This window comes from Anguilla rostrata, chromosome 1 (assembly GCF_018555375.3).
Source record: "Anguilla rostrata isolate EN2019 chromosome 1, ASM1855537v3, whole genome shotgun sequence".
NCBI lineage: Eukaryota > Metazoa > Chordata > Actinopteri > Anguilliformes > Anguillidae > Anguilla > Anguilla rostrata.
The window spans coordinates 66615527-66641715 of NC_057933.1; the positions used below are offsets into that span (position 1 = coordinate 66615527).

Genomic DNA, 26189 nt, shown 5'->3' on the forward strand with positions numbered 1-26189 from the left:
GGACTTGGACATGCACTTGCACTTATATTAATACACTGGTGTGGTGCTTACACAAATGAAAATGCTTCTTTCCATGTGGTTATGGACCGTTATTGTACTGTAAAACAGCATAGCACTCTGTGATATGTCATGCAAACCCTTTCTACTTTCTCTCCTTCCCAGGCTTACGGTTGGAATTGTCCAACACGGCTGGAGCTGAATCTGCTTCATTTGGTCCAGGGCGCTGTCCAAGGTCCTGAACCCCAGATTAAGAGGATCCTACTGTGGAGGCACCATACCCATGTTTGTGAGGCATCTTTGAAACCAAGCCACAGCATTTCTCCGGGTTCACTGCTGCCACGCAAGGATTTCCAAAATGGACGACGGGTACAGAGACCGGACGGCCTTCATCCGAGGCGCCAAAGACATCGCCAAAGAGGTGAAGCGGCACGCGGGCAAGAAGATGGGGCGCGGCGTGGACAAGATGTCAGACGAGTACACCAAACGCTCCTACACCCGCTTTGAAGAGGACGACGACGACGACTACCCGGTGCAGGGCCAGGACGGCGGCTACTACCGCAGCGACAGCCGCGCCAACGACGACGAGGGCGCGCACAGCGACTCCACCGAGGGCCACGACGAGGACGACGAGATCTACGAGGGCGAGTACCAGGGCATCCCCCGCGCGGACATGGGCAAGGCCGACGGGGAGGCGGGGGGCGTGGTGCCCGAGGGGGCCCAGTTCCGGGACTTTGGCGACTCGGCGGCCGAGCGGAGGAAGGACCAGGAGGAGCTGGCGCAGCAGTACGAGACCATCCTGCAGGAGTGCGGCCACGGGCGCTTCCAGTGGAGCCTCTACTTCGTGCTGGGCCTGGCGCTCATGGCCGACGGCGTGGAGATCTTCGTGGTGGGATTCGTGCTGCCCAGCGCCGAGAAGGACATGTGTCTGTCCGAGCCGAACAAGGGCATGCTGGGTAAGTGGGAACCGACTTTCTCAAGCATTCCTTGTCCAACTTCCAGGTTCTTGAGGTGATGAAGGCCGTTCTCTTTTGACTTGTAGACTACTTGCAAAAAAAATTTTTTTCTTGTAAAATTGAATTACTTAACAGTGTGTGGGGGTACTTAGAGCCAGATTTACTAAGCATTTTGTGACTAGTTTCAATTGCAGATATGACACATTCTGCCCCAGAAACGTGCTTATGTATCAAACAGGCGCACGGGGCTCGAAGCGCAGAATGTGTGTCATCTATGTGAGTCAGCACATGATGCGCTTCTCTCTTATATATGCATATTGCAGATTTATTTAGTGGGGAATTTTTGAATTTACAAACGCTCACACAGTTAACAAGGGTCCATTTTAGCATGAAATTTCTCCGCCTCTTAAGAGCAAGACACAAGCAAAATAGAGACACAGGCATGGGAATCAGAGATGCCAAAAAATTGTGGAAAGCACTGAAAATGGAAAAAAAGGGACTGAAAAAAGAGAGCCAAATATCATCGAACCAGTGTCACCTACTTCTGTGACAAACACCCAGCCATAGAAATAATTACTGTACTAGTAGAAGTAAAAGATCCCACACAACATTTCCATTCCATCATGTCAATAGTCAAAGTCCTGGCAACATTACACTATCTTGCATCTGGAACATTTTAATCGACAATTGCCGCCACAGCTGGATTATCCTAGTCCACATTTTGTTCTGCACTGTCTGGATACACTTTTACATTGCACCAGAACATGCATCTCCCCCCATCCAATCAAGATATTCCTCACATGGAACAGGAGCTTTTTGAACTGTGCATTTTAAACTCTGCTTCTTTCAGAAAATGCAATTGGTAGGCAGTCCCATTCATTGATTGCTTAATTAGCTGCAGCCTTAGTAAATAACATGTTAATTTCACGCAGGCTGCGTATGCTCTAACATCCCCTTGTCAGGCTGCATTTTGCGCATTTTATGTACTAGCATCTGGCCTTTAATTTTCTGAGATTCAAATATGTGTCTGTCTACTGAAAATTTGGGCTTTATCTATTTCAAACACATCTGTCTGCTGCCTGCCCCAGCTCTGAATCACAGCTCACTATCACTGCAGACCAAACAGTCTGGTCTGTGCAAGTGACACATCTGGTTTGCAGGCCTCTCTGCATGAAACTGACTGCATTTCCCAGGAGCCTCCTCCCTCTACACCCTGCATGGATAGGAAGTGGCCTGAGGCAGACATGGCCCACTGCATCTTACACTCACTCTGTACAGAGAGCTCTGCTTTGCTTATGCACCCCAGGTATCCCACAATCCCTTTAATGCTTCTGTGTGCCTTATGAATTACAGTGTTTGCTTTAGAATGATACAAGTCAAATCCATATACTGCTTATATTGTGAGTACATATTCCTGGGAGCCCAATGACTCTTAATTGACCGTCCTTGCATGGGACAGAAATGTGCTGCACAGGTCAATTCCAAAGTCCACTTCAGTGTCACCTTTGTATCATATGAATATATCAGATGTGTCTGCGTTTGGAATCATGCTTATATGTACGTACAGTAATGTGTGTATGTTCTGTGTTTATTTGTAGGTATTGTCAGTCATAGAGTGACTCATGCTGATTATTAACTTGAAGGCAATCCCTGAAAAGTTTCCTGTTGGGTGAAATAAGAAGGAAAGTTGTGGGTTTCACATCCCAGTCAGTTTGGTTGGTTAAACTTTACTGTTTGGAGAAGGGATGAGTCATCCGCAAATCAAATTCTGTCTGTCATGTCTAAATGAGTTTCCACATCTGTGCTGCTTATGTCTTAGCACCTTATCCTTAGCACCTTGTTTGAGGGGAAAAACAAATTAGTTTTGAAATGTGTAATTAGTTCATTTTTAAAAGGTGTAATTTGTTTAATTAATTTTGAAATGTCTAATTAATTCATCAGTCATTAACAAAAAGAGTTTCAATTTCTTAAGTTATAGAATACATTTATATTAGCATTGTTAGATGTTTAAAATTCAAGTATATATTTGAAGTTATGTACTTACTAAAATTTCAGATTCACCGTCAATAATATTACAATCGCTATGGATGTGCCTCAATTCCATGCTAGAAAAATTCAGATTCATTGCGGCGTAAAGGAATTGCAGCCCCATCAAAAAATGCATGCACGCGTAACACGGACGCATTCAGTGAAATAAGATGAAATAATGTCTGTGTGTTCAAACTCACGAGTACTCGCGCTCGCACTCTAACAGCAATGGACATACTACTGAATATCCCTACCATTCCACATTTCTCAGAACAGAGGTTTAAAAAAGAAAATTGATATTATAGAAAGAGAGATTAAATATATTTGCTGTCCTGAAACTCACTAAAATTTACTTTACAATTTTACCATTGGTGTCTCAATATGTAAATTATTATTCACCTTTTATTGTGATTCAGACTGTGGCAGTTCACAGTGAGGGCTGTTTTTTTCCTGTTATTTTGTGTAGGTGTATTCCTAGTCTTCTTTGGATGGTTTTGACTTTTAACTGTGTAATAGATAGACACATTTATTCTCAGCAGTATTTTTTTCAAAAAACCATGGCCTAAAAGCAATCAAATCTTTGAGCTTTTAGATAGAAACAAGACCTCTTGCTTCTTGCCTGTATTTGAGCGTGAAGCTGTTGATTAAGCTACATTTATAAATAGCCATAAGGGAGAAGGAGAAACTGAACTGTAATGTGGTTAGCAAATCCATTAGTTCTGCTTGTATGCTGAAGTAACTGACAGTCTTTGTGTGTATGTGCATGTGTCCATTTGAGTATGTGTACACACGCATGTGTTTGTGCTTGTGCTTGTACATGTACACATGTACACATGCCTGTGTGCATGTGTCAATGTGTGTGCCTGCCCATGCTTCACTAAAAATGTCTGGGTGAAATTGAAAGAGATTTGTGTTGAAAAATATGAGTATATTTTGGCATGCGTGTGCAGTTTATGTGTGACAGAGCATCCATGCATTGTGTTTATCTGTCCAGATTCATAGACATAAAGGGAGAACGAGGAAGAAAAATTGAAAGAAAATTGGGAGGGAGACCTAAAGATGCTTCCGGAATGACGTGATCGGGTGTTCCTCCTTCTCTCCAGCTTTTCTTTCTTGTGCACTTCCTTTAGACTGTGTCTGCTAGGAATTTTTGTCTTCCTGCAGCAATACATAGTTTTACATTACCTGCAAGGCACTGGGCTATTAATCTAACCCATAAAGAGATTCCCTCCCTTGGGACTCAGTGTCCTTTTAATTAGCTTTGTCTAGGTCAGGAAGACAGAGGCACCTTGGCCAGCCTTTGTGTTTTATAATGCGAGAACGAGTGAGCAAATGAGCTTTCCATTTCCCTTCAACTCTGTGCCTTGGCTTGTATCCACTAGAAAACCATGCCGTCTTAAGCACTTCTCCCTATTGACCTGTTAATCAGCCTGGCCAATTATGCACAGTATCTCCACAAAGATACGGGACACTAATGCCTCTGAATGTGAAATCCCCCTTTTATCTCGGCAGATTGGAGGGGAGGGGCACATGGCTGTGTGGGGGCGGGGACGGCAGATGGGGCGTGGCTGTGAGAGCACAGGGCTGGGCTCACAGAGTTTACCTTTCAGGGACGCACGGGAGAGAAAACCCCGCTCCAGCTCAGCACGCGCGGCCCCTCATCCGTATCCGTGACGCACGCCGATGCGCGCAGAAACGGGAAAACCGGCTATTAATAGCTCACGCATCCCCCCCTCCCCCTCCCCCTCCTTCCTCCGCCCCCGAAGCTGCAGAACCGCGTCTCTTTCTGACGGAGCTCCCCCCCCTCCCTGCTGGGCTGTGAGCGCAGCTGTCCGCCTGTCTGTGGAAGGCTGGTGGGGAGGGGAGGGGGAGGGGCTGCAGATTCACAACCAGCACAGAACTTCAGCGCTTCAGGCAGTCATTCCCTGTGGATTCTATTCTCTAGAACCGAAGAAAGGCTGCTCCCCAAGCAGACCAAATCCAGTCTTCCACTGCTTATGGGGAGGAGCCTGCTGGAAACTAATTCATGGTGTTTTTTTTTTCAACATTTAAAATCACACAGGCTTTGTTTTTATGATTAAAAATGCATAGTGGCTGTTGTGTATTTGTGTCTGTCGGAGGTGTAAATTATTTATGTGATTCGCTGCCATATTTCAAAATGGCTGCTTATTTCAGGCATGCTGTATTTGAGCTTTTGCTGTATATAGTCTAAAGCAGAACCTAGGTCCTTATTTCTACAGTACCCTTTCCAGGTTTGTGTGAATCCTCTCTAATAGCTCATCATCCAACTTATACAACTGGGAATGAATATCATGCTGCAGTTGATTTGCTTTGGAATCATCATCTACTCTTCCAAAAGAGCCAATCCCTGTTCAGCATGTATCCCAGATGCAGCCTCTCCCTCATGCCCATAAATACACTGTAGCATGCGTTCTTTGCTGTGAAATGAGCAGTATGTTTGGGCGCCCTTGACTGTGACCCTGAATACAGCGCATGCTGTTAGCACGCAGCTCACCAGATGTCTCTTACTTTTCTGATTCCAGTATCATTTTAGTTAAACATCCAGTGTTAACCTTCACATTCCTGGTTATAAGAGTATTACAGGCAGGGGAAAATGTGCTTCTGTGAGGAGAGGGGGTGTTTGTGGGGGGATGATCAGTGATCAGCACCATGGACAGCGCCCGCTCTCGGCGCGGGATTCCCCGGTTCAGCCGGAGGGGCGGGATGAAAAGGCAGCTGCGCCTGCATTGCGGCGACGGCTGTCGTGCCTCGTCACCGTTTTCCCTCTCCTCCTCGCCGCAGTGGCGGCTCTCTGTGAGATGGGGAGGAAGGAAGGGCCGGTATTGACACCTGCCTCCCTCCGCCATCGAGGTCACCTTCACCAGAAGCCGCGGTGCTGAACGCTGCAGCCTTCTCACTCTCAGCCCCTGCTGGAATGCCTGCAGTGGCTCTCTGTGTAAAACATCATCAGAATCACCAGAACAAGAAAACCATCAGGGTACAAACACCAAAAACAAAACCATGAGCTTAAATGTGAAAAGGAAACAGGAGTAGTTTGGTCACTAGCTAACCACTCAAAGAGGTAGAAGTTGCTCTTGAAAACATAAGATGAAAATTCTCTGAAAAACATCATCCCTTGGTAGGTTTTCCTGTGTACCACAGATGTATGGTAGGCTCAGTGAAGGCCTGCACTTGATGTGTTATTCGAACATTTAATTCATGTTTACTGCCTATTTAGAGAGAGCTTATCAAATTATACGTACAGTTCCCTCCAAATCCTTTGATACCCTGGATAAACTGTAGAAAAAGATGCACTAACTGAAGATTTAAATTTAAATGAACACGCTGTCCTCTAGAGCAAATAAAAGCAAATCGATGAAATGGAGCCTTTTACTGTAACATAAAATACCATCATCAAAACGTTAATGGCAGTGTTCTGGCGCCGTCCCACCTGAGCCGTTAATTACCTTGTTGGCCACAATAGTGGATGAACAAGGTCGCTTTAAGGCATCCTTCTAAACAGCGTGGGCAGGATGCCTGAATCAGCCACTGCAGCCTGCCTCTGTGTGCCGTGGAGCCAGTAATCTGACATGAAAGACGAGGGTCATAAAGGGGACGTGTTTCCCACATTCCCCCTCGGCTCTCAGGGGAGAGAGCGGGACGCCAGCCCCAGCGAGTGGTTCAGAGGGAAAGATCCAGAGGCCAGCCGGATCACCAAGCCGCAGGCTAGCCTCTAAGGCCGAGAGATTGTGGCAGCTGTCCATGCCCTTCATGGTCTGTCTTCAGTGCCATATAATGTAATGTAATATTGAGTCTGCCTTGGCCACAGTTCCCCTGTTTTTAAGACGGTTAGTAATCAAACTCAAGATATGGAAATGGTCTGGTTCTGTAATTCACTCCTTGATGCCAGTCAGTCTCCCTCTATTGCATTATTGATGTCTTTGAAATGTGATTTTCCTTATCAGTTTAGGTCATTTCTGTTTTCTTTTCTGTTGTGGGCTCTCTTTAGTATTGTTCTGTTTTTATTATTTGATTGGTGCAGCTGCTTGTCTTTATTCTCTGCATGAATTGTCCTACAGTTACGTTATGGTTAAAGGATACCCGCTAGCCTACGGTGTGTGTTGGGTACATCCAGTTACACACTCCCCATTTACCTTGTGGGGACCCACTTATCATTTTCATGTGATTGCAAACATTTTCTTCGATTAAAGTTAGAAGGCACTGTCAGAAGAAAACTGTCAAATAAAGCACTCAGAGTGTGGCTTAAGACAATGAAAGTGTGGTCCATTTCTGCACAACGTACTAAGTATCTGTTACCTAATTGATTGGTAATGGGCAAAGGTGCTGAAGGACACTTTTCCATGTATCACATGTGACTCAAAAAGAAGCCCAGTGATGCAGCATATGGGACAAGAAGCAGCCTTTCATTGTGACTTCATCTAGGTCAACTATCATTCTCTGAACAGGAGGTAGAAATGTATATTCATGACTTTACTTGTTATTCAGAATCCTCAGCACAAACGCCTCCTCACCCATGAATAAGATTGCATAATTTTATTTGTGTCTGTAAGCCTATACAGGCCCAGTCATTTCAATGAGACAAGACTGTAGCTAATATACTGTGGATTCGTACTTCTTACAGCACCACAGTAGCATACGTAATTGTATAGTACCAAGGTTCTGAGGAACATTACGTGTGCTCTGTTAGTGGTCTTAGGCCCACTGAAGCTAATAGGTGTCGCCTTCAGTGCTTTGGCTTAATTTAAAGCGCTTATTCTGCTGCTCAAACTAGCACCATAGAGCCAAGCTGTGCTAGTGCGAGCACATATCCTGCCTCAGTATTTTAAAAAAATATGTGTGTGTCCTTAACTGAGATATATGCATATAAATCAAGTGTGGCAGTTTGAACATATCCAAGAGCAAGAGCCATTTCTCCACAAACTCTCTGCCATCGAGCGTTAGGAGCGCGGTCTCCAGCGACAGGAAGTCGGCGGCGCCGCGAGCCTGACGCCGGTCTGGTGCCGCCACGCTCCCTGCGTGAGTCATCGTTGGGTTCACACATCCCATCACGGGGCGCCGGGCGCGAGGCTCCTGTTTCGCGGCAGACAGCCGCTCCGTCTGCAACCCTGCGTGTTCGTGCTGCCGCGCCCCGGCTTCACGCCGAGTCGGCTCAAACGACGCCCCCCCCCCCCCACTCGCCCCCCCCCCCCGCCTCCTGCAGCTGCTGCTGCTCAAGCTGAAGCTTTGTTTTAACTTTTTTTTTGCCATTTTTTCTGTTTTTCGTGCTTGGTTAAAAGAAAGCGGCTGTTTAGTCTGCGATAATCTCCGGTCCTCCTGTTGTTTCAACCTCTTCTACCACACTCTTACGCTCATCTACCATATTCCTGTATCCTGCTGTTCAATTCATTATTAGGGAATTCTTAAAAAGAAGATTCCTTTAATTAGCTGGTTATGCTTTGTGTTTACTTTCTAATTACAGATTTAGCTCCCGCTTGCTTTGGTCAATCTGGCTCGAGGTATATGAGTTGTAAGAATGCTCTGGCTTCTGGCAGTGTGTAGTAGGGATAGGACCTCGCCATTGCCTCTGTCCTTCCTCTCTTTTTCAGGTCTGATTGTGTACCTGGGAATGATGGTGGGGGCCTTCCTGTGGGGTGGATTGGCGGACCGGATTGGCCGGAGGCAGTGCCTGCTCATCTCCCTCTCTATCAACAGCGTCTTCGCCTTCTTCTCCTCTTTCGTGCAAGGATACAGCACCTTCCTGCTCTGCCGCCTGCTCTCGGGCGTCGGGTAAGACCCGGAGCGGCTCCCTGCTTTCAGGACTGGCTGCGGTCGGCTTAAATGAATTCCCACAGCCACCTAGTCACCATTTATCACAATCTTACACAGAGCACCTTGCAGTGCAAAGTTATAACTTACTGTATGTCGCCGTTGGGGGCACAGGAACTGATTTGATTTGCGGTCTCCATGACAACCGTGTGGCTCCTAAAAGCCCATATGTTTAATGTCTCCCAAACGCACAGACCTGGTCTTAGTGCGTGTGGCGCATCCTTAATGAGGACTTACAGCATAGCAGTGGGACACGATAGGCCAGTGAACCCTATTATGCACACCTAGCCATTTATGCATGGAAATGAGGCTGCTATTTTAAGCACTGACATGGCATAAAGACTGTGTGCGGCGGGTAGGCATGCATGACTCAACGGTGGGTGGATGCAGTATTTGCGAGGCCAGCTGGAGGGAAAAAGCAGGCCTCACAGGACCTGCTCCCGGTTTGAGTGGACGTGACCCTGCAGGCTTGCTTCTCTCTCTCTCTGTCTCCCAAGGATCGGCGGCTCCATCCCCATCGTCTTCTCCTACTACTCGGAGTTCCTGGCCCAGGAGAAGCGCGGCGAGCACCTGAGCTGGCTCTGCATGTTCTGGATGATCGGCGGGATCTACGCCTCAGCCATGGCCTGGGCCATAATCCCCCACTACGGTACTGCCGCTGTCCTGACTTTTGCCCCGCCCAGGTCACCGCTCACGCCCCGTCTGTTGTGTGGAGGCCTCGAGTGAGCCTGACCTTCTCTTTGCAGAACACTGTCATATTGAAGGCCAGGCTGTTAAAAAAATAAAACTGCTGATGGGGTCAGTTTGGCGCTCCTCTCCTGCTCATTTTAAAGTAGGTCTCTGGACTCTTTCTGAGGCAGCTTACATGGCTGAGTGAAGGAACAGGGTTGACAGGTGGAAATGGCAATGCTGCTTGATGGACATCCTAATATTAATTGCTTTTGATGACCTATTCATCTGGCTATTACTTCAGCCTAGTGCCTACTGTAGCCTGTGCAACCTCTGCTGGGCATTATAATGTTCTTTGGCCCCAAGAACCATCTATAACCACTGTATGTGACTCTTTGTCTTATCTGTACACCAGGCTGGAGTTTCCAAATGGGCTCGGCCTACCAGTTTCACAGCTGGCGGGTGTTTGTGCTGGTGTGCGCCTTCCCCTCCGTCGCTGCCATTGCGGCTCTGAACACCATGCCTGAGAGCCCTCGCTTCTACCTGGAGGTGAGGCCCTGCGCATGGCTGTATTTTTACCTCTTCATAAAGACGTGGTCATTTAAATAGGCCCCTTAAATGAAAACTCACAATGAAACTCGCTCACACTAATTTTCTGCGCAGGTTTCCTTGTCTTTGCCTTGGACTGACTGCAGCTGCAGTTATTTGCTGTTTATATGGAAGGCAATTGGCTGTAATTATCCATTGACATCTGTGCTTGGGTTTTGAAATATTCAAATTAGTGTGTGGGTTTCTGAACATAAGTTTAATAAATATGGTTTGGTTTCTGTTAATCAAAAATAATTGGTTTCCTTCTGGGTTCTTAATTGCATGCAGAAAATCATGTGATGATGTAGATGAGAGTTCGCGAGAATCATAAAATCAATAGGTGAATGACAAGCCAGCCAGGGTATAGGTATTTACTGAGATACAGGAAATGCTCAGTGTAAAATATTCAATATATGCAATAGGAGCAATTAAAACATAAAGACATCAATAGAAATAATTTTGATGTGGGAAATAATCTCCATGTAACTGATAGTTAGGTATGAATTTGGGCAAAGCTCCCATTTAAATGACTGTAGTGTAGTTGGTCACCTTACTGCCTACTATCTGTCATATGCCAATGATCATGTATGTGATTATATGATGCATGTAATGATCACAAAGAATGACTGCAGTATGTACTGCATGGAGTAAGTCTCATTAACTTCATTAATATGCAAAATAATGAAATGGATTATTTCTTATGAAGTGTTACTGAATATAATGTGTGATGTGTGGTTTAGTTTCCATGTACAGTTACTGGCAGTATAGTATGGGCCAGTACAGTAGTGCAATATAGCACTGGCGCTATAACTTCCATGTATAATTAGTGATCACAGTCTGTGATGTGTGGGAACTCCAGCGTACAGCTGCTGATGTCCATGTGTTTGGTCTGTAATGTGTGGCAGAATGGGAAACACGATGAGGCCTGGATGATCCTGAAGCAAGTTCATGACACCAACATGAGGGCCAAGGGCTACCCTGAGAGAGTGTTCTCTGTGAGTTCCCCTGAGACGAACCGCCCCGTCTACACCTTTGAGTTCCTCTATGTGATGAGGAGTGATTCACTGATTGCTCTGGCTGGGACTAAAGCCTGTCTCAGTCACGCAGATGAGCCTGGATCATTATGTGCATCAATCATCTGAGAAAAAAGCAGCCAGCCAGTCTAATATTTCATGATGAAATCATCGTAATTTTCCCCATATTTCAAATGTCAGTAGATTACACTGTGTGAAAAGCAATGATGAAATAATGTAATTACCTATTAATATTACTATTATTTATGAGTTTTGTTCTAGTATAGTGAGATGGATGTGCCTTCTTCTTAACTCCATATGTCAAGTGACACTCTTGGTCTTCTCTGTACCCAGGTGACCACCATTAAGACGGTGAAGCCGATGGATGAACTGGTGGACATGGGCAGGGACACCGCCTGGCACATTCGCTGGAGGGCAAAGCTGACCAGTCTTTTCCATCAGGTGCTCTGAAGACCTTAGAGTGCCCACGTTACGCATTTACATTACTGTTCACATTCTTTTATCGGATAATCAGGTCATCTTTGGGGTACTTCCTCTGCCATGCCTGAGAATTACAACTACTACTGTCCCATCATCTGTCACTTTGATTACTGAATTGCATGAGGGAGTAGGGGTGCGCTACCCCTAGCCCGGTTTTATGTATTTTACTCATAACACCATGTGATCCCACTGGGAGCACTTCCAAGATGGAGCTGCATAAATCTCCGTCACAAGCTATCTCATAAAACAGCATCCGGTGACAGGGCAGGAATATTGCTGGTGGGACAGAGCCTAGGGTAAGGATTTTATGTGCCTGACTCAGCTGAAGACATGAAAAAGTGGCGATGTTATGTTGTGTACAACAATAAATATTCTTTTGTTCGAACACAGTGAACCTTTGCTTTGCACACCTCTTACCAAAAGCAATACCCTGAGTATTGTAATACCGATATGACACTGATTTACTGTGGTCTTATATATTAAAGGGGTGAACCAGTGCACTTCTTCTGCAGTGGTCTACTTCTAGACTGTATGGTGTGTGGAATTAGCTCCTTTGTTTGGTCCCTGCAGGTGTGGGGAAATTTTCAGGCCTGTTTCTCCCCCGAGTATCGCCGCACCACGCTCATACTGATGGCCATATGGTTCAGCATGTCCTTCAGGTGAGGGCAATGAGTCTGCGCTCGTCTCAGACACGTACTTACGCTAGTCACCATGACATCACGTGCACATACAAATGCAGTATTACTTTTGATTCAGTTACAGTCTCTGCACGCTACAGATCTGAAACAGAACCTAACACTGCTTGAGACACTAGACGCTCACGTGAAGTGCTGTATCCTTTCGCTTTGATTTTATTTTGCCAAGCTCATATGTAATGCTATGATTTGGAATGGCAACCCTTTCAAATGGAAAATGAGTGACCAAAGCAACCTTTTGTTTCTGCGTAAAACATATATTCATTAGATTCACATTATATTAGTCAGAGACCAGTAGTACAAAAGGACAAGCGACTATAAGAGAGAAGGGAGTTTAAAATGATTGCATTATGAGGCAAAAATAGCAAGAATATGTCTCCCAATGCTCCCTTTTCTTCCTGTCTAATGGCAGAGTCTTAAATGTTGTTATAAACTGATGATAGTTAATGTCACTTCCTGAATTTAATCAAAAACAGATTTAGGAAGGCATCAGCTCTTTTTATTGGTCTGTTAAGTGAGAATACACATCTGAATTACACAGTTTACGAAGGCCATAAGATTATATTGCTCACGATGTTATAAGCTGCTTGTAAACTCCCTAACCCTTTTCTCTAATCTACAGTTACTATGGTCTGACCGTGTGGTTCCCCGACATGATCAAATATCTGCAGAGGCAGGAGTATTCCTCACGCACCAAGGTCTTCATCAAGGAGAGGGTGGAACATGTCACCTTCAACTTCACCTTGGAGAACCAGGTCCATCGCAATGGTCAATACTTCAATGACAAGTGAGTCCTGCCAGCATATATGTCCATGTTAAGCAAGGGTACCATGAGACCCAGGACAGCAGGAAGCAGAGGAATGCCCCCCATCTGCATAGGGTTTCATGGCTCTTGAATGTTGTTTGGTTACACATGGTAATCTGCTCTTTCTTCCTGGAAGGTTCATGAACCTGAAGATGAAGTCCATGCTGTTTGAGGACTCTGTGTTTGAGGAATGCTACTTTGAGGACATCACATCTAGCAACACTTTCTTCAAAAACTGCACCTTCATTTCCACCCTTTTCTATAACACAGGTGAGACTCCGGGTTTCTATTGCTAAAGAAGGGATAGAGATTATATATTCTATATTCTGTGTTTCAGTTGTTCTGTTATTTTGGTATTTGGGTCAGTAACAATTAATAGCAGTTAATTCAGTACTGTGTACTCGATGTCAGGAGGTGCCATTGTAGGTAATTGGTGTAATGGGTGTAAGATATATTGAAGACTCCTATCAAGACAAGGGCTGTGATACTGACATTTAAAATTAATTCCTTATTATTATTTTGACTTTTATTGTTTCAGTTGCGTGCATAGGCTAGGCCTTATTAATTAAAATCAGTTTATTCAGTAGTACAGTAGCTTAGCAACCCTGGCCTGTTGCCATCTCATTTGCAAATGAAAGCAGAACTGTGAAAACATCAATTCCAGTCATGGGCTGATTGATTTTTAATTTTTCAAGCACAAAGGCCACAGAGGGAGGCGGTGAAAGTCTAAATCTTTCCAAGTCAGGTTATCAATAACCAAAATAAATTAAGTTCAATGTTACAATGCAATATTTTTCTACGAGGTTAAACTCTCACTTATCAGGATAGTGAATAGAATACCAAAAGCAGCTGAGTACTGTAACTCATGGTGCATGCTGTAGTCAAATTTGAACATGTACTCATGCATATATTTATTTAACTGTGTGACTGTGACCCAACAGGAGAAAATAGCTTTCATATACTGACCAGGCTGCTACATGTTCTCATATTCTTTATAATTTTCCATTGTAATCAATAGTTTATTATCAGATATCTATTGTTCACTAAAGCTGCTGTGTTGTGTAAAGTACCAGGGTAATGTGCATTTACAGGTACCACTGTGTCTTATTATTGTGTTGAAGCTGGGTGGCTCATCTTGTTAAGGCGCTGTTCTATTGCAAGGATGGACCCCACAGTTTGAACTGTGCCAGTGTTAACTGCGACTGGCAGCCCCTCAGGGCTACACAGCTTTGGCTGTAGTATCGCACAGCGATAAGAGGGTTTCGGCTGGCCAGGGTAACAGGGTCTAATCGCTCACCATCCTGACCCATGCTGGTTGATCGGGGGCCCGTGAGTCTGCCTGTGCAGCTGCATTAGTGTCTTCATCCAACTCCTGTTAGCATTAGCCTGAATTTTGAATAGAAGTGCTGGTGACTTCCTGTGCTTCAGGGAGAGCTTGTCTACGCTCACATATATGAAAGCACTGGTTGCGACTATGAGAACTGATAAATATGTGATTTGGCATTCCAAAATGGTGAGGAAAAGAGGGATTATACAAAATTGTTTTAAAAAATGTGTTTTACTAACATTACATGTACATTTTGATAACCAGTGATGATATAGTACATGATAAACAAATTGCAGATTGTAGGCCTACAGTGGAGTCATATGAATAGAATGAGCCATACTCATGGCTCATTCTGTTTGGCAGTGCAATGTGAAGCAGGAGCCATTCTTTACTTATGTGGCATTAAATTGTTACCTGTTAGCAGAGGATAAGCGCTTTTTCCCTGAGAAAAGCTGGAGATAAAGGTTTCTGTCATAACTCCCCTCCAGTTACAGTAATGCAGTAATGAAGACATACTAGTTGATCCTAGAAATCTGTCGGCCAAACAATCTCTCTCTCTCTCTCTCTCTCTCTCTCTCTCTCTCTCTCTCTGTCTCTCTCTCGCTTGCTCGCTTTCAGATCTGTTTAAGTACAGGCTTGTCAACAGCAAGCTCATCAACAGTACATTTCTGCATAATAAAGAGGGCTGCATATTGGACTTCAGCGATGACAACAACGCCTACATGATCTACTTCGTTAGCTTCCTGGGCACGCTAGCCGTGCTGCCTGGGAACATTGTGTCTGCCCTGCTAATGGACAAGATTGGACGGCTGAGGATGCTGGGTATGAGAATGGCCTCCATGGCTTCAGCTGCTGACATAATACTTTCAGCTATGCGGGTCCATTATGTCTACCTGAGAAGGTTTTATTTCTCACAAAATAGCACCTGAATATTATTCCCTAAAATTGTATATTTTGCTCTTGAAATAGAAGCACATGGATTTTATTTGCCTTAAACACTGGTTACACATGGGCTGAAGGATGAAGATTTTCCTTTGTCTTCTCACTTATTTAATCATTGTTAGTATTGCTTTTAACTGTCAGCTAATTAACTGGATATGATAATGAGCGGTGAAAATGAGCAGCAATTAAAATAATGAGCACTGTAGTTATTTTTGTAAGTTCTTAAAGTCAAACAATTAGTTCTTAGTCTTTTAATCACTACTTAGTTCTCCCGCCTAATTTTGGCCTGTTTCTTCTTTCTTTTGTGCTGTTGTCTCTCTCCCCTTCCTTCCCTCCCCTGCTCTCCGCAGCGGGCTCCAGTATGATGTCATGCATCAGCTGCTTCTTCCTGTCGTTCGGCAGCAGCGAGTCGGCCATGATCGCCCTACTCTGCCTCTTCGGCGGCATCATCATCGCCTCCTGGAATTCCCTGGATGTGCTGACGGTGGAGCTCTATCCGTCTGATAAAAGGTAAACCTGGAGCGCTCGCTCTTATCAGGGAATTAGCTGCTTTCTGTCCAGTGTAAGCCCACTTGTTCTTCTACCTTCACAGTCTAAAAGAGACTCTGCAGCATCACACCAAGGAATGTCCCCTTCCCCCTGGCTCCAAATGACACAGCCTCCCTGTCAATATTGCTACTAGAGATAATTCAGTATGCCTGACATTCATTCGGGGAATATGAGGAAATTTTTAAAAAAATATCCCTGTTGGTCTGTTAGTTTGCCTTGTTAGCTATTTTCGATGAGCCCCGCCGTGGAAACTTTGCCAATAAATAGTTTGTTACTGGATTTCACCTCTAACGAACAACTGTGTTCTTGTCATACTGATGTGAGACAGACATTTGCCTTTTTTGAGTAAATGCCAGGCTTGTACGCCTTAGGCAAACTTACACAGATACTGCATGCATGGAGCGGAGAAATAACCATCAAGCCAGATCACAGCACCACCCTGTGGTCGGGCTGCACTTCCGCAAGTATTTCATTAGCATTGGCTTCAGCAGTTGTTCCCAATTGGTTTCCTGTAGCTGGGTGGTTTTTTTTAGAAGCCCAACTTAACTGATGGTAGGAAAAACACAACATTGAACTGAATAATTTAGCTTAAGTGAATGCCTATTTTCAAATTGTCAGGCATATTATATAATATTGTATACAGTACTATGCTGTATATGTTCATGATTGTTGGTAACATCATATGAGATAATTATAATGACATTGTCACCATATCCTTGCCTGTGTCTTCATGGTGCATTAACTGTAACCCTAGAAAATCCCTGGCCACCAAAGTTTAGGAATCAGACTATGATATAACAGGAACATGCCCAGGTCTCTTACTTGTAACTTTTGGAAATGGAGCATCCTAGGCATCTGTCTATTTGTCAATATAGAACATTGCAACACAGTTTAATACACACTCTCACTGTAAATGTAACTCTCTCTTTCTTCACAGGACCACAGCATTTGGTTTTCTGAATGCGCTGTGCAAGCTGGCAGCCGTCCTGGGCATCAGCATTTTCACATCTTTTGTGGGCATCACCAAGGCTGTGCCCATCATGTTTGCCTCAGGGGCACTGGCTGCTGGCAGCTACCTGGCTCTTAAACTGCCAGAGACACGGGGCCAGGTTCTACAGTAGTGTTGGGGCACCAACGGGGCAACCACAACTTAATTACTTTCCCCCTTAATCCCTGGTGACTGTGAATTGGGATGTGTAGAAATCTGTTAAAACCACAAGTTCCGGTTACCATCACAATAGTCATATAAATTGTGAAGTATACAAACCATTTCACAATCTAACAGCAACAACTGAAATCAAATGTTCTTTGTACTGCTTTTCATCCTAAGAAATGCTTGGACATTGAAATTGTGGTGTAATCTTGCTTTTCATGGTAGTTCCCATTTTTACAAAATATTACAGCAGAACTGCTTAATGATGTAATTTGACTGCACATAGGTAGAATGTAATAAATGGTGGCGTCCGTGACTTTAAGAAATGCCAACACTCAGAGGTTTTTTTATGCGAGGGAGGCCAGAAATCTGAAACAACATTCAGTTTATTTATATTACACACTCATACATTTCTTTAAATCATTTACATTGTATAAATCACGCAGCACATTTGGGTCTCAACCAACTATGACAGGAAGGCCTGACAGCACTTGTGTCTGGGCTCTATCTAGCCTTGATGGGACCCAAGATTTCACTCCAGTTATTTAGTAAAGTCTGCTCTTCTCCTCTTCCTCCAGCAAGTTTCTCAAGTTGTCCATTTCTAATCACATTGGTATATGAACTGACTGTATATGAAGGGCTGAGCCAAATCAGTGCAAATCCAGTATATGGTGAGTTTGTGTCCTGTGATTGCTGGCCTACAGGGTTGAAGCTGGACTTTGGCTGTGTAATGGGTTCCCCCACCCCCTTGTCATTCATTGTCACTTCCTTTTCAAATGAAATTTCTAGCCTACTAACTGCCATTTTATAGGCGTGGCACAATCCAGTTTGACTTTATCACTTTCAGAATGTGGGGATGAAGCTTGATAAGTTCATATCTTAAACACATTCATATCTTAAACACATCACACAAGAACCATCCATAAATTAGATTTGAAGTTCATTCTAAAATTGAGGTTTTTTCTTTTCTGCATGTTTGATTTTTAAATATTTTTTTAAACAGAACTTCTTTTATATTTTGTTGGTATTTGTGTGACAAATTAGCCATTTGTCTTAATGCTCCAACCATCCATCTCTTATTTTCACAGTACAGTTGTTTGGCAGTTTCTCACTTTGTAGAATATGAGTAATTGAAATCAAAAATTTGTCCTCGATTTAAGTTGCCTTCTAACCGCAGTTCCAATCCTTGGTATGCTCCCAGAATCACATTTTTACTTTTAAAGTCTTTTTATGGTTGTATATATTTACCTTATGAACACACATTTAGCAATTGTATACTATCACTTACAATATTATTCGTCGCAAACATGTAGGTGCAAAACACTCATTGCTAAATACAACTAAACTTTTTGTGTTTAAAAGCTGGATGTGTAAATATTTTTGAAATAGTGCCCATGCAATTCAGCTAGCAAGGGAATCTGTAAATAGACAACAAAAACATCCTTTCTGTGTCTGTACTTTCAATATATTGATTTATGCAATTGTACCATGGAATGCAAAAACAACAATTATGCAGTCTAAAACAATTGACTTTCTATTTCCACAGATCTATTCATTTGCCACATTGTAAGCTCTTACTCAGTACCACCTTTTGTGACATATAATTCCAAGGAATATATACCATACAATATGTAATTTTACTGGTTTCAAGTTACTAATGTAAACATGTGATGCTTTGCACACACCCCTTACCATGTGGTCATTCCACCCCCATTGTAATAAGTGGTATCATTGTGTTTCTCCAGATGTGAAATTTTAAAATGTAGTTGTGATCCATCAAAAATTCTAGTCCAACTCAATTTAAAAGCACAGATGACCTCAGTATTCATTCCCTCAAGATGACTCTGTTTTTCATTCTTATTTTATTTTGTCAATTATTTTCAGTTAATCACATTGAAAATAAGCACTTAAACACACAGAGAATATATGAGTTCTCCAAGAAATGTAAATATTATATTAAGAACAAGCACAAGCAGTTTGAAAAATACAGCTAAGTGTTTTTGTTCGGTTTTTTGTATATAATGTACAAAATACATATGCACAGTGCAGTAAATCCGTAAGTACTGGGACAGTGACACTTTTTTTGTTGTTTTGACTCTATTCCTGCGCATTGGATTTGAAATGGTTAAAGTGCTGCCTGTCGGCTTTCATTTGAGGGTCTTTACATCCATATCGTAGGAAATGCAGCCCTTTGTTACACATTTCCCTATTTTGGGGGACCACAAATAATTGGACAATTGGCTGCTCAGCTTTTTCTTGACCAGCTTTGAGTTCATGGATCATTCGTCCATGCACAAAAAAAGATAGCACAAGCTCTAGAGTTGAGTCTAGGTGTTGCATTTGCATTTGGAGTCTGTTGCTGTTGTCTCTCAACATGAGGACCAAAGAAGTGTGAATGCCAGTAGAGCAGGTCATCATGGGGTGTAAAAATCTGGATAAGTCTATCAGAGACATAAAATATTGTATGTGTCAAAATAAACTGTTTGGCACATTGTTAAGAAGCAAGAGTGCTCTGGTGGGCTCAGCAATTGGAAATAATCTGGTAGACTACAGAAGAGCACTGTGGTGGATGACCAAAGAATACTTTCGCTTGTGAAGAAAAACCCATTTTCAACTGTGAAACAGGTCAACAGGCTTGGCAGAGCATCACCAGGAAGATACCGAGTGTTTGGTGATGTCTATGGGTCACCGACTTCAGACAGCCATTGAATGCAAAGGGTTTGCAACTTAGTACTAAATATGATTACTTTATCTAAGATTATGTTAATTTGTCCGATTATGTTTGGTCCCCTAAAATGGAGAGACTGTGTATATAAAAGGCTGTAATTGCTACAAAGATCACTGGATGTGGATATGAATACCCTTGTATTAAAGCTGACCGTCTGCACCTCAACCTCATATCAATTGTTTAATTTCATATTCAATGTACTGGGGTACGGGGCCCAAACAACAAAAATTGTGTCCCTGTCCAAATATTTACAGACTGCACTGTACATAAAACATGAACATATGATTAGGTGTGATGCATTCATTCAGTCTGTGTATAAAATATTGCTATAGGTATCAAGAAAATAATATACTACAGAAAAAATATTCAATTAAATTTTGATTCATGTTACACAGTATTAAAACTGTCAAGCAGTTTTCCTTATTATATCCATTATTTTTGACTAGAAGTGTGTTTAATAACAGATGAGAACAAATGTATTTTATTGATATGCAGAGCTTGCATATGTTATACTGTTCTCGTTTTCTTAGTGTCTTATTTGCTGATAAAATAGAGAAACAGAATCATGTTTACACGTAACTGTGTGTGTGGGTGTGTAATTGAGTGTGTGCTTACGTTTATCTTTCTTTTTTTGTCATGGCCTGTTGTAAATTATTCCTTTTTATGTGGAATAATGTGAGTTAACTGGCATGGGGTGGATATGCTTACATCTTTAACCACCTTGCCAAAGTGAGTGCATTTTTCTTGAAGCTTAACTTTTGACCAAAAGATAAAGATGATAAAGGTAACTCAAAAATATAGAAATCATATGCATGTGTAATAAATTCTGAAGCACTGAGTACGATCATATAAAACAGCAGTTCCCTGAACACTACAAGTTCTGAAGAAAAGCTATTCTATTTGACAGCCATGGCCGGAACATACATCATTTTGGCGCAATTTTCAGTCTGCAACTTCGGTCATTGGACCAAACAAAAGCACTTTTTGATAAGCTTGTAACCCATGTGTGGGCAGACATGGAACTGTTGAATTGACTGGGAACTTATTCGCAGGTCTTTGTATCTTAGTCTGGAATAATGATTTTATTTTGTGGAGTGAAACACATTGTTTAGATCCAACTCCTCAAAGTGTGTGGGTTTAAGAACTAATACTCATGATGTACTCATACTGAAACATTTTTTAAACTATATTTTGCTGTCCTTTTGAGGAAGGGAGTGTAATCTCAGTTGAATCTACTGAATTTATGTACACTGCAGCCTGGCATAGGTCAAAACATTTACTGTTCCTCTCCTGATACCCAGATACAGTATAATGGCATACCCATTCTGGTACATACATATATATCAATATTTAAATGTTTTTTTGTAATTTTCAAATGTGTAAATAGAAAATAAACTGTGACTCTTGGTTTAGAGTGTCTTTCACTTATGGGGGTATGTCATGCCTGGTGATTTTACTGTGGTACACACACATGATTTGAGCTGGATAAACTAAATTATCACATTCTTTTACTGCCAATTGTTTGTAGGATAGTAGCCATATAACTACAGTTCAAAAAGAAAACCACAGCACAGGAGGATTAATAGATGTGTTATGGTGCACTTGTCTCCGTGCAATGCAGGCAAGCACAAATATAGAGAATTTCTGTTATTTCCATAGAATGAGTTATCAAATAGTTACACATAGTTGGAACTTAAATGTCTGGTCTGGTCTAAACCTGATCATTTGTTGTGTATATGGAGAACTGCATGCAATATCTTAAGTAACAGGCAGTGGTCTGGAGAAAGTAGTGGCCAATGTCTTATATCCTCTATTTGATCACCTATATTGCCTATTTGCCCTAAGGCCAAAGCATGTGGTGTTTCCAATAATACATGCTGTCCCATACTTGTGCATCACCTTGGAAACACTCCCTCTCCCAAATGTGTATCGGACCCAACTTTGTGCACAATTATGGATAGCCCTTGTCTGTGTTCATAACAATGTTTCATTGCCTGGGAGACTATGTTGTACAATAATTAATTATATTTTCTCATATTCTCCCAGTTTAGCAAATAGCAGACTGAATATTATCTGACATTGTACACTAAGGAGCTATCACTGAAATGTTAAATGGGTCAGTTGCAATTTTCTAACATACCCTGCCCGCGCACACACTCTTTCAAAGTAGATGTTTAAAGTTTACTTGGTATTACAATACCTGTTTTACAATTAGTGTGGATGCATATTAATTATCTGTAAATCTAACTGCCATGTTTTCTCTGTGTTTTGTCTTTGAAGCAACCACTAAATTTCAAACCAGGATGTTGATCTGAGGCTATTGTATGGTATTACATTAATCCATGTATGGTATTTATCGAATGAACTTTAGTTGAGCTGTATGACTTTTCTATTTTTGTGGACAGTATGCTGCTTTAGTGTTTCCCTGTTGAGGTTGTCACTGATTGTAATGAAATTATGAATAACAATCATACTGTAGGTGCAAAGTAAACAAAGCAATAATCAACATGTTCTCTGCTCTGCACTGCCCAGCCATAGTGAAAGCACATTGTGAAATCTTTGCCCAAGCCCAGAGTTGGTGCTCACTCTTTAAAAACTGAATTGGCCAATATCCACATTGTCATCAGAAGAGCCCACCAGGACTGCTACAGCAGCTGTCAAATTTTAAAAGAACAGACATTATTTAAATGTGACTGAAAATTCAACACGTTATAATTGTACTGTGCTGTAGAAAGTGTAGGTGTTTGTATGTACAAGTATAAATATGTGGAAACAATAACTAAAAAGACAAAACAAAACATGCTTACTGACCAGATACTATAATATGTTGTCTTTATTTTGTGTGTTTTGTAAATCAAATTTGAAAAAGTTACATCATAAATAAATACATCAATACTAAGTACTTCTAGATATGGAGAATATTTTACTGTAAAACAATGAAGGTGGTGTATTAAGGTTTGTGCAAGATTTTTCTTTTTTATTTTGGTAACCATGCGGCAATCTGCACTCTTGACTTGTGCAATTAAATTTTTCAGTATTACAATGGAGTTAACCATACAATGCAGTAAATAAAGATATACAAACATGTATTTGTGTTTCTTTTTTATTCAAGACAGTACTTTACCTTGTGTTTGCTGAAACTTCTTTAGATTTCATTGCCATAATTTAGAATTAATTACTACCAAATGTTATGCTACTGTACAGGGACCATTTGAGAGCAGGTCTTAAAAACATGGCCATTAGCACTGAATCTACCAGAGTGAGCAGATAGCAGTAGTTCACCGCTACGTATATACATTTGGACATCTTATTTCATATCAGGATTCCCTTTTCATTGTGTAGTAGGTACTATTATGTTTTCAGGTAATACATATAAAACTAGGCTCATGACTGCTATTAGGTTTAAAAATATTTTGAAAAAATAGATATAGTATGCTCTATAATGTTTGGGACAAAGACATTTTTTCTTCTTGATTTAGCTCTGTACTCCAACGTTTTAGATTTGTAATCATAAAACAAATATGATTGGTTAATAGCCGTGGTATGATAATCGTATGTAACGTCTAATGCTTCTTTACAGTTCTATTTAAATTATCACTCCGTGGCTAAGAAGTCATTCAACTCGAAATAAAAAATGATACATGTAACGATGATCATCAGTCACAAAATGGAGACTTTTGAAACTCAAGCAGGTCTTGAGGCGAGGGAAATTATATCCTTAAGCGTCAAGAGCTCTCTACAGATCTATTGGGACAGATTAATGTTATAAATGAAAGTAGTCATGTCTGGTACTTTTTTGCATATCCTTTGCATGCAATGACTGCTTGAAGTCTGAGGCCCATAGACATCACCAGGTGCCAAGAATCCTCTGGTGCTGCTCTGCTAGGCCTGTACTGCAGCCATCTTCAAGTGAATGACTTGGGCATTTTTCCATGTTTGGCTTTTAAAAACTCTTGTTGCTCTAGCAATATGTTTGGAGGCATTGTCTTGCTGTTGGATTAAGTGCCGTCCAATGAGTTAAGTGCCACATGATAGAAACCGAGCAGATAAGATACTTCTGTACTCTATAAAAATTGCTATAATTTCTGCATGGTAGTACAATAAAAGTTGAGAAGCTGCATTTTAACCACATTTGACTTGTTTGTTGACAAATCTACAATTGTAGAATAACAAAGAAATTATGTGTTCGCCCCAAACGATGTGGAGCTCACTGACGGTCCATATAACAAGTTCTCAAAACTACAAATTCCACTTCTCAACGCGGTGGATCATTGTGCGCATGCGACTATGGAGACTGCAGCTCCTACTGCTAGGTCAGTGCTTGTATAAGGCTGGTATAAGGTGAGTTGTTTGCTATTTAACTTTACTTGCAAGCTATCTGGCTATACAGGCACGACTTTTCATACCATCGTTGTAATATTTCTGTTATGTCAATCTTTATTTTGGTTTATTACGTTTTGCTTTGTTTCAAGAACGTTTGACATAATCGATGTAGCATTTAGCCAGGTAGTCAAGAACTACGGAAGCTAACTAGCAAGTCTAGCTCAACGCTCGCTAGCTAACTGACGAATCATTGCTTGCTGCTAGTGCTAGCAAGCAAGTGGTAAGACAGACCGATAACAGAGTTAGCTAATTCTACTTTTGGATACTTTCTGGCTGATGTTACATATAACTGACGTAACCGTTATATTTACCTAGATAACTGACATTTTTCGTTAACGCTTGCTATCTAGTTTGCTAGCAGACTGATTAATTTCAACGACGTTAGACTAGCTATCCATAGACCTAATCCATCCAGAACAACGTTAACCGGTGGGTTTAACAAGATAACCATTTTATTTTACGGTAATTAGATGGTGTTTAGAGACGATTGGCCTATATGTATTTTAGCTATTGTATGTTTCGTTTTGTCATGGTTTTTTAAAGAAAATCACTGAGAAAGACATTTTACAAAAGGCAGTTTTCTTTGTCATCGGCGTGTCATCACGTTTTCATGACATTGTTCAAATTTTAGATGAATTAATAGTGCATTTCTCCTCTTTAACATTGTTCAAATCACAATAAGTAAAGCTCAAATGTTGTTTTCCAGGCTGTAATTGCTGGGAAACCCCCCACTGTCCTCTGATGCTGCCCAGTGTCTTGCGCTGTGCGCGACCTGCTGCCAACACCCTTACCTTCTCCCGCCAGACCGCCAGATTTCGGCCTCAGATGGACCCCAGCCGGCCTGTGGAGAGCACCATAAGGGCCAAACTGAGCCAAGCTCTGGAGCCCGACCACCTTGAGGTGATGAACGAGAGCCACATGCACGCCGTGCCCCCGGGGTCTGAGTCTCACTTCCGGGTGCTGGTGGTGAGCAAGCGCTTTGAGGGGCTGTCCCTGCTGCAGCGCCACCGTCTGGTCAACGAAGCCCTGCGCGAGGAGCTTAGCACCCTAGTCCATGCCCTCGCCATCCAGGCGAAGACCCCCCAGCAGTGGGACAGCAACCCCAGTTTAGCCAAGAGCCCGCCCTGCATGGGGGGCTCCAAGCATGACAGCACTGTGGCCGACAAGCTGAAGGCTGGCCGAGAATGAACCATGAGCGCTACTGATGATGCTTTCCATGCTCAAATGCCGGGGCTTGTATGAGGTCTTGTATCAGTCACACTTTTACTGGAACTTTTTAACGTCCTCAAACCGTGGTCAGTCCGACAGTATATTGTAACAAAGAGCTAGCCCTAACCTTGCATCGTTACATGAGTGAAGCATTAAACTATTTCACACCCTAATCTAGAATGAAGAAGCTGAGACAAATGCACTTAGAATGTCTTTAGATCCATTCTGAAAAGAAGAGGAGCTGCAGGTATTGCTTACATCACTGAATGCAAAGACTGGCTATGTGAAACTTCAATTAAAGATACAGAGGCTATGGGAATATTTAATCTTAGGTTTGATGATCGACTGTGTGTTCATTTCATATTTAGAAAAAAAATTTTTTGGTGGAAGCCAGACAGGCAAACATTCATCTCTACAGTGGGGATAGGAACCATGATATTATGTGTGTGGACCTTTCTGCCTACTGAGCTGTGTAGCAGATTGTGTAGAGTGGAGACAAAAGCTAAATTGAATTATGTTGCTGCAATGTAAGTAATTACAGCAGAGACAAAGTACAAAGTACACTTGGGACTTTTTTCCATTACAGGTTTTGTGATTTATGTACCCCTTTGGCATTTAATAATATGCATGTGCAAAGGATTCTTGAGGTTCATATTCATCATTTTCCAGGAACATTAGATAATATCAATTAAGGATCATCGTATATCGGCAACAACCTGTTTTGACGCACAGAAAGGTTCAGAACCGAATCTTCACATCTGCCAAAGCTTGAATAGCCAAACAAACATTTTTCTGAATATAAGAAAAAAACTGCTAGCTA

The 26189-nt window shown here is 42.2% G+C and overlaps 2 protein-coding genes across 9 annotated transcripts in view; both read left to right on the top strand.

Annotated features, from left to right (window-relative positions):
• sv2a (synaptic vesicle glycoprotein 2A) overlaps positions 1 to 22864 on the top strand; it is a 40903-nt gene extending 18039 nt beyond the window's left edge. For both annotated transcript variants that reach the window (XM_064351161.1, XM_064351150.1), the window contains exons 2-13: positions 163 to 953; positions 8588 to 8768; positions 9305 to 9456; positions 9892 to 10025; positions 10970 to 11059; positions 11432 to 11539; positions 12149 to 12237; positions 12896 to 13060; positions 13215 to 13348; positions 15024 to 15227; positions 15698 to 15857; positions 16834 to 22864. In XM_064351161.1, the coding sequence (XP_064207231.1) occupies positions 356 to 953; positions 8588 to 8768; positions 9305 to 9456; positions 9892 to 10025; positions 10970 to 11059; positions 11432 to 11539; positions 12149 to 12237; positions 12896 to 13060; positions 13215 to 13348; positions 15024 to 15227; positions 15698 to 15857; positions 16834 to 17017 (2199 nt within the window). In that variant the 5' untranslated portion in view covers positions 163 to 355 and the 3' untranslated portion in view covers positions 17018 to 22864. The remainder of the gene's footprint in view (positions 1 to 162; positions 954 to 8587; positions 8769 to 9304; positions 9457 to 9891; positions 10026 to 10969; positions 11060 to 11431; positions 11540 to 12148; positions 12238 to 12895; positions 13061 to 13214; positions 13349 to 15023; positions 15228 to 15697; positions 15858 to 16833) is intronic.
• Positions 22865 to 23977: 1113 nt separating this feature from the next.
• On the top strand, positions 23978 to 25700 carry bola1 (bolA family member 1). Of its 7 annotated transcripts, none has more exons than XM_064351201.1 (2): positions 23978 to 24118; positions 24867 to 25700. In XM_064351201.1, the coding sequence occupies exon 2, from the start codon at positions 24902 to 24904 to the stop codon at positions 25346 to 25348; it is 447 nt and encodes a 148-aa protein (XP_064207271.1). In that variant the 5' UTR covers positions 23978 to 24118; positions 24867 to 24901; the 3' UTR covers positions 25349 to 25700. The 7 variants fall into 7 exon arrangements, with proteins under 7 accessions (XP_064207271.1, XP_064207308.1, XP_064207261.1 ...); XM_064351238.1 differs by having other exon boundaries at positions 23979 to 24118; positions 24965 to 25700; XM_064351191.1 differs by having other exon boundaries at positions 24002 to 24090.
• Positions 25701 to 26189: the final 489 nt, after the last annotated feature.